At 37.9% G+C, this 13,939-nt stretch overlaps 1 protein-coding gene across 10 annotated transcripts in view; it reads right to left on the bottom strand.

Annotated features, from left to right (window-relative positions):
• Nucleotides 1-13,939, bottom strand: part of MYO3A (myosin IIIA) — a 116,772-nt gene that overhangs the window by 89,932 nt on the left and 12,901 nt on the right. For 9 of the 10 annotated variants that reach the window (XM_064407490.1, XM_064407548.1, XM_064407500.1 and 6 more), the window contains one exon: nt 10,987-11,121. In XM_064407490.1, coding sequence (XP_064263560.1) covers nt 10,987-11,121 — 135 coding nt within the window. Of the gene's footprint in view, nt 1-352; nt 432-10,986; nt 11,122-13,939 lie in introns of those variants that run through there. The other variant, XM_064407557.1, reaches the window with a different exon arrangement.

Genomic DNA, 13,939 nt, shown 5'->3' on the forward strand with positions numbered 1-13,939 from the left:
AGCATTTTTGTTTCTCCTATTGGAAGTCATTCTGAAATTGCATTCTTACTAGTCTCTTACTGTGCTTCTATTCTTCTGTGTACCAGCTAATTTCTTATTGTATTTTTAATGTGTTTAAAGAAATGCCAGCTACCCTGGTATTTTCCTGTGTTTTTACATTATTTTTCGTAAGTACAGGTACCCACCAGCTCCTGAAGCCAGCTAAAGCATACTCTAAGCTCATTATCTTTGCCTTGCTGCCATTTTTACCATCCTTTCTTTTCCTAGGTGAGTGAAAGCAACTATTTTGGGGCCTTTTCCTCCCATCTCTTTTCAAAAGAGATCTTCTCTCTTAGAACAGAACAGAATCTACCTCATAGAGCCATTTCCAGAGTCACTTTCTTTGCCTTCTCTCTCCAAATAAGAGCTCCATGGGCTGTCCATCTCTCGGCTCAGCTGTGACCAGTAATTCTTACTCTCTGCCTACAGTGAGACACGTTTTCATAATTATTACTGCCAAAGAGCACATTCCACTGACAGCACTTAACACCTACCACCCCTACTTGAAGGTTCTTGTGAAAACTTACAGGAAACTAAATCAGTTTCTTCAATGGGCTGAATGGTTCAGTACACAGCTCCTGTCTGTGAAGCACAGTTTTAATTTCATCTCAAATGGAAGAAAGATGTGCACTGTAGCTCCTCTTTTTCCTAACTGGGCATAACAACCCATAACCAAAAGAAACCACAGCAATGGTTTCTCTATGCTTTTAGACAAAGTTGATTGCTTTCAATTTAGCATGGACAAAATGTATCACTGAAACAGGCATCTTTCCTGAATTACTTTGCTCCAGTGATCAAAAATCATGGGGTATTTATGATTTTGCTATCTTATATCATCTAGCACCTCCAGGGCTGTGTTAGTCACAGCCTCACGGGTGTTTGTTGCTTCTGATTTCTTTCCTTTCAGCTTGGTTTTTAACTTCTCATTTTCTTTGCCATGCACATGCACTGACAAGACAGCCAGCCAGAGGAAAAGTTTGCCTTTTTCATCTTATGCAATGCTGGCCTTCACAAACTCATTTCTCAGACAGATCACAGATATCTTCACATCATGGACAAAATGGAAAAGCCTCAACTATGCAATTATTGCCTAAATTTCTTCTTTCAAACTCAGCATAATTGAATGAAGCCAAGCAGGCTTTACATAAACAAGAAAAAAACCCAAAAACACTAATCCCCAAAAGAAGGATTTTTCTGTTCTAAAACATTTGTAATATTGTGAAAAAAGTAAGAAGGTGACAGTGTTATTACAAGGTTTAATGGATAGGGCCCCGCTCAATTCCCCTTCTAGCTCATCCCAACACAAACTTTACATTACACCATCCCATATTTTATAATCTTTATGTTGTATTTACATCCCCATCAAGTTGCTAATGAAGAAATCAATGTATCACCTGTCCACATCTTTTCAAAAGATTATACACATGAGGTGGTACCAAGTTTATTTCAAGCAATTTTCTGTAAATAAACTAGGAGTGAAATATATTTAAAACAGAAATTCTGAATGAAATTCTACTATAGCTTCATGGCCTGGCAACACCATAGCACAGCTGCAATTTTTTATTAATCAAATAAATGGATTTTGCAAAAGAAGAGCTAACCTAACTACAAAACTGAGAGGCACTGGTCAGTAAAAAGCCAGGATTTTCTGAGCCAATACAAGAGGCAGCTTGCCAAGAAAGAAGATTTTGATAAAGCAAACTTAGTGCAAATCATCATTTTATCATACACAAAGAGCAGTGGTAAAAATAACATTTAAAGGGCAAAACCATTCCCTTGCCTAGGGAGAAAAAACAGGGACTAACTTTGGGATCCATAATGACAGAAGTATTTCTACTGACTGCTGCCAACCTTAGCTGAGGCTCTAGAAAACACACAGAACTCCCTAAGCAAAGAGGGCAGCCCATGGTAACAGGAGGCATTTCACTGCTTTTATTTCCTGCTCAGAGCTGCATTACTTTTGTTCACTCTTCATCAGCTAAGAAACAGTTCAAAGCACCTTCCTTTTCTGTAGCAGAATTTCTGTATTATTCAGGGTTCAGACAGTAGTTCCAAGTACAGCCATGTCCACACTACTCATAATCCATTTTATGTGTGTTTCTACACGAAGACAGTAATTTAGTCTAATTCACTGTAATTTAAATTACTGCACTATAAATCTTCCCTATTGAGTTTGAAATCGTGGCTGGGGAAGCACAGATCCAAACAATGGGGCTTGTCTAAAGGCCACTTTTACAAAAGGAGTGAAGCCAAAACCTACTCATCCCTAAGGCAATTTGTCTCCTCATGGGAGTGTGTGGGACACGAAAGGAGCTAGAGGACTCTGTCACAGGACCCTATTAAGCAAGCACATTCTGAAGGATGTTCTTAAAGTAATTTTATAAGGCTAAACTCAAAAGCCATATTTTTCTTCTTTTTTTCATATTTTAATGAGCTACTGGAATGATTAACTCGGAGACACTAGATTGGAAAGAATTGAAATGAAAGTGTTTTGTGAGCCAATCTCTCCCTGCTCACTGTGTATGTGTAAGTCAGTTCCCTGCTTCCAGGCTTTAATTTCAGTGAAGTCAGCAGCAACAAATGCTGGCATTATTTCTGGAGCCCAGGAAACCTTTCATCACCACTGACACCTGTCCTCTGAACTTCCCATCTCCTTGTTCCTTGCTATAGTACTTTTCTCCTTAGTCAGCAGCTTTCATCCACCTCTGCCTGACAAAGAATGAGGAGGAGACCCCTCTCCCTATCACTGGAGTGCCTTCAGTTACTCCCTTTATAAAGAGACCCAGCATGTAAACTGAGTGCAAAAGCAGCAAAATTGTTCTGTCTATCACACTTGAATGTAAGCACCTAACCATCAGGTGTCAGAGAGAAAACCCTCAAAGAAGGAAAAACCAACTCTTAGTCCAAGCATTCTTTCAATGAATGATGCTATTCCACATTACAAGTAAAGGAGGTCTGGTTATCTTGGATCTAATAAAAAACTACACAAATGTGGGTTTTGGTGTTTTGTTTCATTTTGTTTTTAAATTACTCTACATCTTTGGTAAAAATTGTGTTCAAAAATAAAATGCACAGAAAGCAAAGTGATGTTAAATATTAGAATGTGAGAGGCATATTATTCCTATGCTACTGAATTAAATAGTGGTATTGTAAAACTATTTTCTGAGCTTCTGCTTTACTGAATGGTGGCAAAAATTGTTAGAAGTTACTGAGAACCAGTTTTTTTGCATGTGAGTATTCTCCAGCAAGGCGGGCCACAACCAGTTTAAAACATGCAAACTATGCAAACCAAAATGTATTATGAAATATTCATTATGCAGAGAAATTGTGAGTATTTAGTAAAAGCTTGAAGCATCAAATGATAGTTATAGCCACACATCTTTGGTCTTGAAAAAATAGGATATTATTCCAGAATGAAAAATTGCTATAATTGGGAAGCAAAGAGGGACATTAGAAATGGAGAACTCAAGCCCAATTTAGGCATGTAATGGATCAAAACATTCAGTGTTGGTCTGAATAGAGCAATTACAACCAAAGACATTTCTGAAAAATGACCTGTGTTAAGAAATATGAAAAAGCAATTTTCAATTGTTTAATTTTTCTGCTATATATGACATTTGAAAATAGCTAATAATATTTAGGCAAATGACAGCTTCCTGCCCTTCACTCAGCCTTTTATGAAACCTAAATGGACTTGTTATTTTCCACTATACTAATTGCCTGAAACATTACTGTTTTACAGCAAATACCACACACCAGAAACAGCTGTATATCTGTTTTCTTATTATAACTCTTATTATATATTCCATTAAACAGAACAATTTCCATTCAAAGCTTTTTTTTTGAACTCCATAAACTTGCCTTTATTCCCATAGATGGAAACACATCTGCATACAGTAACTCCTATATCTAAAAAAAGCACACTGCACACATGCCAAAGGAAAATCCTACATAAATTATTAAATTGTCCATACCACAGGGTTCTCTATTTCATGCAAAACAGAAGTAACTGATACAGTGATGTCTCTAGTTTGTCTCAGGTAGGCTCATTTTTTTAGAAGTTAAAGAGAGACTGTTGGGTCTTGCTTCAAGGCACCCCCAAAATTCCTGTGCGGCTGACTCCAGCCACTTCTCATCACTCAGGGAGGCCTCATCAAAAGAATCAGGTGACTGAATTTGGATTTTCCCACTCTTGCTAAACTTTCATACCAATAAAAACAACACCAGTTTCTATACTTCTACCCATTCCTTATAGAATCATAGAATATTCTGAGTTGGAAGGGACCCACAAGGATTATTGAGGCCAGCTCCCGGCCCTGTACAGGACAAACCCAAGACTCACACCATGTGTCTGACAGTGTTGCCCAAATGCTTCTTGATTCATTATAATTGTATGATTTTTTACAGAAAAAAATCTTCAGTCAAATGGAATTCAACAACTGAAGTCCCAACACCTCCAACAGCATGAATTTGTTTGCTAAAATTTTGCATGACCAGCAACTTCCCAGGCTCTGTGCTTTCCCTGCAGGCTGCAGAACCCGGGGCTGTGAATATTTTTAGCCAAATATTTTTGCACATCTAGAACAAGAATTAGTTGCTTTACAACACTGACGACTCTCTTCCTCTTCCATGCACAGAGAGGTGCCATGAAGAGTGACTACACCATTAGCTGAGAAAGGAAAAAGATCAAGCTAATGGAGAGAAAATGCTTTACTGCTGGCCTTCAGGACTTTTACACAGCACTGGAAATTTCAGCAAGAGAGAAAGGCAGAACTACTCATCCTTCTCTGAGTTTTGCTTTTTTGTGCCCAGCCTGCTTGGGCATAAACAGCTCCCTGAAGAGGTAGCCAGTGCCTGGAAAAGGAGCAGGGGATGGATATGGCTCTGGTAGGGAGAGTGTGCTGCCACCCCCACATGGCGAACAGAACAAGACCCTTCACAAGCCACTATTCCATACATGTTGCAGGACTCTTTGCCCATTTACACTGGGATATGGGAATGAGGTGAAAGCATCACAAGCTTGGTCTAGGAAGATTATCTAGACAAACGGTTATTTTAAAAAATATGGATCTATTTACCTAGCACAGAGAAGTTATCAATCTCCCTATATAGCTTAGAAAATCAAAATTAAAGTGTCAAAATTAAATGAGTAAATATATTGCCATCAACTGCAAAAATTGAGGTGATTGTAAAAGTCAAAGAATCTGTCACAGTTGGTTTGGGTTTATTTTGGTTCATTGGGTTTTTTTGGGGATGGTGGGGAGCAGGGTGGTATTTTGTTTTTTACAGTTTATTGTATTTCTTTATATTTTGCATCACCCAGACTTCTAGCTCTCAAACAGCTGAAGCCTCATTCAAGTTAAGGTATGTAACAGCAGTGATTTTTTTTTTTTAAATAAAAATACCAATAACTGGATCTTTGGACAGTTGTTGCTCCTCTTTCATAGAAACCACACTGCAACCTAAAATTGCACTAACATCTCAGCTCCAAAGTAGGGAAAAAAAACTCCCATCCTCTCAGCAACTGGACTTATTGAGACTGTTATTTCTTTAAGTGAACATACTCCATAGATAGAACATTATATAACAAAGCAGAGGATTGTTGTTGTTGTTGTTGCTGCTGTTCAAATAAGGAGGATGCACTTCTGTGAGTTTCCCCATCTATTAGAATTGCAATGTTTAAAAGGCAACATGAACAGAAGCTCTTTTACATATAGTAGATCAGTGAAGTATCCAAGACTATTAAACCATACAAAATTTGGGGATTAATTATACTCATTTTTCTCTGACAAAAATGCAAATTGTGCTGTCACTGTTCATTTATGAATCTGTGAGGGAAGTTTATAAATATTACATGAACTCTAAGGCTCTCTTTGTGACCACAGTTAGATTTGCAAACATCTGGAAGTATCTGATTTGCTAAATTTCTCTCTCCAAAAGAGCAGATACAACAGTGCAACAGCATTGCAGACTCACTCCAGGCCAGATGCAGCAGTGTACACATATTTTACAGCACTCTTAATTTTATATAGGAGTTCTTGCAACATCTTCTTCTCTTGGCTTTAACGAGTACTTATCCCTAACCAGAAATCTCCAACCATGCCATTATTCCTCTGAACCCTCACACTGGCTGCCCTTTCTCAATCACATCAAACATGAGCTGGATGCTTTACCTGTCAAAGCCCACAGCAGTGCTAATACCATATCTTATGGAAAAAGAGATCTACTTCTATCCTTGGTCGGCTCACAGTGGTATCCATTACTGCGTATCTGAAAGCATAACGTGTTTTCCACTCTGCTTTGAAGGAGCAGCTAAACCAGAAAACCATAGCACCATCCTCCTTCAAATCCTCCTTAATAACTCTCTCGTACAACAGTGCTGACAAATGCTTTCTGCTGATTGGGATCACAACTGACTTCTGTTATCCATTCAGCTCTCCTTTTCCAAAGCTATTTGTTCTATTGGCTTAAACCTTTGAAGAAAGCTCTCTGCTATGAAGAGTCACTTTTCTGACAGGAAAGGAGTGAATAACTGATACTCTACACATTGTGCTGGGTTCTCCATCTCTAGGCAAACTCAAGAATGGTACGTCTTCTAAATGATCTCCACAAAACCAGAAAGGAGTTCTATGAGGGATCTGAGCTTGTTACATTCTCATTTCATTTAAACACCTCACCAAAGGCAACTGCCCTTGTGTTTGGTAAGTGGGCAGGAGCTGCACTGGTGGGCTACTGTGCGCCCACAACACAGCAACAGTCTGCAGGCTGGTTCTCTCTCAGCTCTTACCCTGTTGCAAGCACTTTGGCAAGCTTTACTGGAAGTAAAGTAATAGTAATGGACCAACATAACCCTGGTATAGCAGGCTGGCAGTTTGATATACTGGCATTTTATTCCTTTTTTCCATATGGTGGTACATTTACAATTGTTACAATGTCCATACTCTGATTAACCATGGGTTTTCACTTGGTCTATGTTTGCAGAAAGAGTGGCAGGGGAACTGATGCACCAGTCTTCTGTAGTTTAGTTTAATTCAAAGTCCTGAGAGCTTCTACTTACTGGGTTTAAGATTTTTTCTTCTTTCTGAAAAACCCCATCACAAATAAAAGCATCCCAAGGACTTAAAAAGATCATTTAGACATTTCTACATTTCACTTTTTTTCCTCTTAATTTTAACTTTAAATGATCAAAGGTAAGTAAAAAATCTGAATCACTTCAGGCAAATTATAAATCAGCAAACATAGCTGCCAACTGAATCACAATAATCCATCATGACAATATTACTTCTGAGTTATCAGTGTCTGGTTAGCAAGTTCAATTAACATCAAGAAAAACATTTAGACAATGAAACTCAAAGTATACCACTTTGCAAAAAATCCAGAATTACACAAATTATCAATTTATTCAATGATTTCTTCCACTAAAATGTGGAGGGAAAGGCTAAAATGACACATCTTCAGAGAAGCAGATTCCAAGCAGAAGCTACTCTACACTCCCACATGATTTTTCTGGTGAAGATTACACTACATCAACAAAAGGTTCCACATGAGAACAAGGATAAATCAGATTCACTCAGTCTGGACTGTGCACCTGTATAACTTGCATCAACTCCTCTGCAGGTACTTTTCAACAACAGAGCTGGCTAGAAAATAGAGCCTGCAATCCACTGGAAACTATAACATATTCTCCCTTCTCATATGAGCAGGAGTTTAAATTTCTTCACACTGAAATATAATTAGAATTAGAAACATTTTTGCCATGTTGGAAGCATTACATTCTACTACATGGAATATTATTCAAATAGAAATCAGCATGTAATAGTGATACAAAAATTCACCTTGTATGCTCATAAGGGGAGATTATAGAGTATGCCTGCATCAGTATCAGGTTTAGTGTGTCCATAAATGGATACTAAATGGAATAGTCTGGGATGTAGTCTGTAATAGTCTATAATACAGAAATCATGGTTGCTGGAAAGCATGAGGGAAATGGGCTGCAAAAACTGGACAACAAACTCTTCCTAAATAGCATCTTCTAGTGCCACCACAGTACACAGAAAGTTGAGCTACAAGGACCATTGGCCTAACTCAGCAGGACACTGCAAATGTTCTTGAAATGTTCATGTACACACTTCAAGAAAAAAAGCAAACCACCTAAAAAGAATATTTTGTTAGTCTTCTTGACATTCATCAGAGAGAAAGGAATGTGTTACTGTAACACCTGGCAATTCCCTCTACCTCTCCAGAAGTGAGAAGTGTCCATAATACTTCTTTGATATTACAAAACTGTATTTTTGGGTGGAAACTCATTCCTTCCAAAATTTTTCCCCTACCAAGATAAGTTTTAGTCCATTAAATAAGTTTGGTGGGTTTTTTTACTGTATAAATAATGCATGCTTCCTCTATTACCTATACAAATATATTGATGACTATAAAATACACTAGCATACTTATGTGACTCAAATTCAACCAAATTCATCTCAAATAGGGTATGCATAACTTTGCATCTTTTGAAAATAGACTGAGATGCTTCTTAAAAGTTCTACTTGATCTCTGTAGGAAGTGAACTACAGAAATATGTTGCATTATGATTCTGGTTTACAGCAGTAAGTAAAAGCTGTGTAATACCTACCACTTACCTTGCTATGGCCTTTCAGCCTTCACTCTTTCTTGCCTAGGTTGTTCTTTGCACCAGGCAAGGCCTGTGCCATGTGCTCTCCCCACCTGTCTCAGACCTACACGCCTGACACAATTCTTTTCTGCTCCATCTTCTGTCAGATGATTTCCAACTATCTCAGATGTTTTCCCCTCTGAATTAACATCCAGAGCAGAAAGAAATGGGCTGCAGCACACTCTGCCTCAGCTGTGTCATCATGCTGCTGTCTGCTGACATCAAACTGCTAAGCTGATTCATCCCAAATATGAGATTTCTTTCCAACACAGACTCAGTAGGACAGTTCCTCCTGCCTGAGTCTCTGGAAACACACGACAAAGCTTAATGCACTCAGCAGGAATCCTCCTTCCTGCAACATTCTGTATTATAAATGTGATTAGAACAGCATTCAAGGAGGAGCAGATGCTCAGCTTATCTGAGTGCAGCCTACAGTGAGAAAGGCATTTCTGAACTGAGAGTCAAGAGTACTGTCATTCTGTACAGATGTTTTCTTGTTTCACTTTCATTCCCACAGGTAGTTATCTTAAAAATACATTGCATGGGACACATCTTAAAAAGCTGAAGATTTTTTCTTCTAGGAAAAAAAAACCAAACCCAAACATCAAAATATATGTATTCAAACATTCCAGTGAATAAGATTTTTGGTAACCTGCAGAGGTGATTCTAAATTCATTACTAAATGCTGAGTTTTACCACCTATCACAACCCATTCCTAGTGGGATTTGAGAAACTTTCTCTCCAAATCGTCTTTCTCATATATCCCATCAAAAACCAGAAAATGAAGATGACGAAAAGATACTCATTCTTATAAACTGCAGGACACCTTAATTGCTGCTGTGAAAAGCAAACTGCAGCTGTAAAGGTGCACACAAGCTGATAAGAAGATGTCAGTTGAACAGAGAAATCTGTTTCATGACAGTTTTCTTTCACCTACACTATTATTAATAGGAAAGCTTCACCAAAGTCAATACTGAATTTTTTTTTACTAGTTATGCATATCTACACCTACCAGCTGAAATCCATTACATTCACAGATTTGCACGTGCAGTGACAGAAAAGACTGTTCTACACAGTCCAAAGTTGCATATGTACAGCTTGGCTTAAAAAGAGTAAATATAATCTACATGTAGGCTCATGTTTTTCACATAAAGAACATAATTCCATGTGAAATATAAAAGTTCAAATATGAACACTTGACTGTTTCCTCCCAGCTTCAGCCTGGCTGTTTGACATCCATCCTTTTCAGAGCAGAAGTTTCACAGATGGCAGTTTCCAATGCCCAGCAGACATAATGGACATCAGATTTTCCAAGATGCTCACTTCACAAAGACCTGATACCTTTTGATGTCAATCTAACCTAATAATTTGTTATGATTTGCAATGCAAACCATTCTTAAAAACATCTTCCAATGGAGCACATAAGAATTTGGAAGAGATTTTTTTAGACCTTACACATTGCTGATAGCTTGTTTCTAGAATTTGGTACCATTGTATCATTGAGATATTTGGAAGGAGATTTGTATTTACTCAGCTGTCAAATCATAAAATACAACCAATTCTTCAATCTTAACCTTCTCAAACTCTGATCAAATGACAGCAAAAGTCTTGATTCCTAGGAAAAGCACACCATTGGTCAGAAATATTCTTCATTTTCCTTTGGATGCAAGAGAAACAGGCTGTGAATCTATAGAAACTGTAATGATCAAGAACCTTTGCTCACAGATTACTCAAAACTAAAGACAAACACATCTTGCTCTGAACTTAATTTGAGGAAAATTAAGTGCTCTTCTCCTGCTGCTGTCAACAGCATTTGGGCAGAAGCTGCTTTTATTGGCTTACTTATCTATTTGTGCATTTACCTCCCACAGAAAAAAATAATTCAGTTAAATAATTTCTATAATTTCATTTCGAAAAAAATCACTATACTGTATTCTTTAACTACTATGTCATATGTTAGTGATATTTAAAGAAATGCTACTACAAGAAGATTCCCATGGCAAGCCTTTCACCAAAGAAAGATTTTAGGTAGCAAATCCTAAGAGTTTATTAGAATTTATATCCTAATTATGAAGGCACAGGACTATCAGTGTAATATCAAGATAAGAACACCGAGCAATTTAATCAGAACAGTAAAAAGACTAAACAGCAGCTTTTATCACTTTGCATGCAACTACTATTTAAAAAAAAATTACACAAATGACTTGCATCTCATTTATTGAGTTTATACTCAACAAGGAATACCAACTGGAACAAACCTTTTTTTCTATATTATTTACCTCAAGAACTAGCCAAAGCTGGTCTCCATTTTTCACATCTTTCTTATAGTACATGCCGTAGAATTTGACTACATTGGGATGATCAGAGAGAGCTTTCAAAATGTTGTACTCAGCTTCAATTTCTTCATCAATATCCTAGTGTCACAAATGAGAAATACATAGCAGTTAACAAATAAATAACGATAGCCAACCACAAAGTATTTTCTGTCAATTCAAATGTAGTTTTGAAATTATGCAAAGAAAAAAAAAAACAAACAAAAAACAAATAGAACACAAATATACCATTTATAAAACCAGAAAGCCTGGTTCTGTTTAGTGAATACAAAACAGTTACTTTTTAAAATTTTATTTTGTCTTTATTAATTTTGACTAATGAACATGTAGGGTATGACAGAGCAGCCCTCAGGAAGGAGCAAGGGTCAGGGATAACAACAAGTTGTCCATGAGCCATCAGTGGGGTCCAAGAAGGCTGATGGGATCCTCAGCTGTATTGGGAAAAGCATTGCCAACAGGTTGAGGGAGGTGATCCTGCCCCTCTACTCAGCCCTGGTGAGGCCACACCAGAAATGCTGTGTCCAGTTCTGGGCTCCTCAGTGCAAGAAAGACATGGAGCTAATGGAGTGGGTCCAGAGGAGAGATATGAAAATGATGAAGGGATTGTAACATGTCTCTTATAAGGAAAAGCTGAGGGAACTGGGCCTGTTCAGCTTCAAGAAGAGAAAACTGAGAGGAACCTCAACCGTCTCCAGAAGTGTCTAAAGGGAGGCTGTTAAGAAGATGGATTCAGGCACTTCTCAGTGGTGACAAGCAACAGGATGAGTGGCAATGGGCAGAAACTGATGCACAGGAAGTTCCACCTGAATATGAGGAAAAAATTTTTTATTGCATGGGTGACAGAACACTGGAACAGGTTGCCCAGAGAGGTTGTGAAGTGTCCCTCTCTGGAGAGATTCAAGAACTCTCCGGATATAATCCTGTGCCATGTGCTCTAGCAAGACCCTGCTTGAGCAGGGAGGTTAGATCATATGACCCCATCACTGGTCCTTTCCAACTTTAACTGTTCAGTGATGTCAAGGCAAAGCCAGAGCAATCCACAAGCAGGTAGGTATGCAGATGCCTTGTGAAAGTACATGTTGCTGTTTCAGTCTTAATGGTAACCCCAGCTAGAAATGGTACAGCTGGGACTACCTCTCTGTCTCGTTGTGAATGAACAAGTATGACCGCAGCCACATCTTATTCATTAGCCATCCCACTTTCTAGAATTATCTGGGAATTCTTCTTATTTTCTACTGTCACAGAAGCTGGTGACATCCATGGTCTTTCTGGGTTCTCCTACTGGACTATAATAATCATGGTTTTTTGTCATACTCTCATTACAGACCTTGGGTTTCTTAGTGAGGGAAATCCCTTTGCAGGTGAGATATGAGGACCAGTTTTGCCAACAGATGCACTGGGAGCTGTGCAAATCTCTTCAGGCCAAAAATGGACACAGGCATTGGCAGGCTTTAGAAGGCATTGGATGACTCAGGTAAACCCTTCCCACCTGTGCACTGGAATTGCTCATTGAGGGATGATGATTGCACTGCATTTGAGTCATGCTGACAAAATATTCAATCCCTCCTGACAACAGATAAAGGCAAATATCTGCAGCCATTTTCCCCTCATTGTTTAGATCTCAAAAAAAAAAAGGTTAACACACATGTTTCAGACTTAAAACATTTTCTAATACAGTTTGCTATTACACAAAAAAGACGTGAAAAATCCATTCTAGAAGAAGGCTCCCTTATGAACTGCACTATCCATATTAATGGATTTCATATCAGTGAAAAGCTCTACTCAGTGCCAAAAACCTGCCTCAGCAAAGCCAAATAGAAGGGACCACAGCAGAGAAAGGGGATGTTCTGTATTCCCAATGAATGATGCTCCTTCTCATTCTCTTCAACACACCTGCCCCAAGAGCACTTTGCTCACTTGTTTCTTATACAGATCTCCACTATCCTATTCAAGTTCCTCACAGGAGCCTTTTGTCTTGAGACCAACTTGACTGTTCTCCAAGAACTTCCTCTGTCACCAGTATCTTCATGAATCAGACCATTAAACTTTCAAATTAAGATTACCAGGATAAGTCTTCTCACAAGGAAGGATTTTAGAAGTCTTGTTATTGGAACAAATGAAAAACAGCAGGAATTTTCCTCTTTCTAAAAAAGGAGAAACTCATTTTAAGGTATTTTTCCCTAGCACAACACAGAATACAGAAAAAAAAATACAAGGAAGGAAGAAAGAACCAAAATACTGAAGATAGCAGCGAATGGAAAAAGAAAGAAGCAGGGATGAAGACAGAAAACACATCTGGCAAAAACAAAAGAAAGAAAAAAAAAATACAGTCAAAAGCCAAAAATTAAAAACAAAGCATACAATAGTTTTGACTGCCTTGGGGAAATTGGAAGAGAATCAGCCCACTGTCCTACTGTGAATTCATAGAGGTTTCTATCTCCTGAGGGCTACTGAGATTTCATGAGATTTTTACAATTATGAGGAGAAATTAAATGACAGAATATTCATTCTGTGCCTACCAAAATGAAAATTAATCCTCGGTATTTTATGAAGGAAAAAACTTGAAATATTTTGTTGAATTTAGCATAATTACCTTCATAAAAAAAAACTATTAGAAATGGCAGACTGAAAATTTTCATCCTATATATAGGATAATTTGGCTAAGAGTTCTAAAGTACAATGGTATTTACTTATCGTCCTAAGGACAAGACTAAGCCTTCTCAGTTCCTTATTCATAAATTCTCATTTCAACACCTTTGCTTTCCAGTTTCAGTTTTAAAAAGCTGAGCTGTTATCCAGCAAAAAGAGTTTGTGCACTAAAGCATTAAACATTAAAAGCTTATTTCAGTCTTATATCACCCATGATAATGTAGGTTCCCAGTTTAATTTCAAAACATCA

The sequence above is a fragment of the Passer domesticus genome, chromosome 1 (assembly GCF_036417665.1).
Source record: "Passer domesticus isolate bPasDom1 chromosome 1, bPasDom1.hap1, whole genome shotgun sequence".
NCBI classification, from domain to species: domain Eukaryota; kingdom Metazoa; phylum Chordata; class Aves; order Passeriformes; family Passeridae; genus Passer; species Passer domesticus.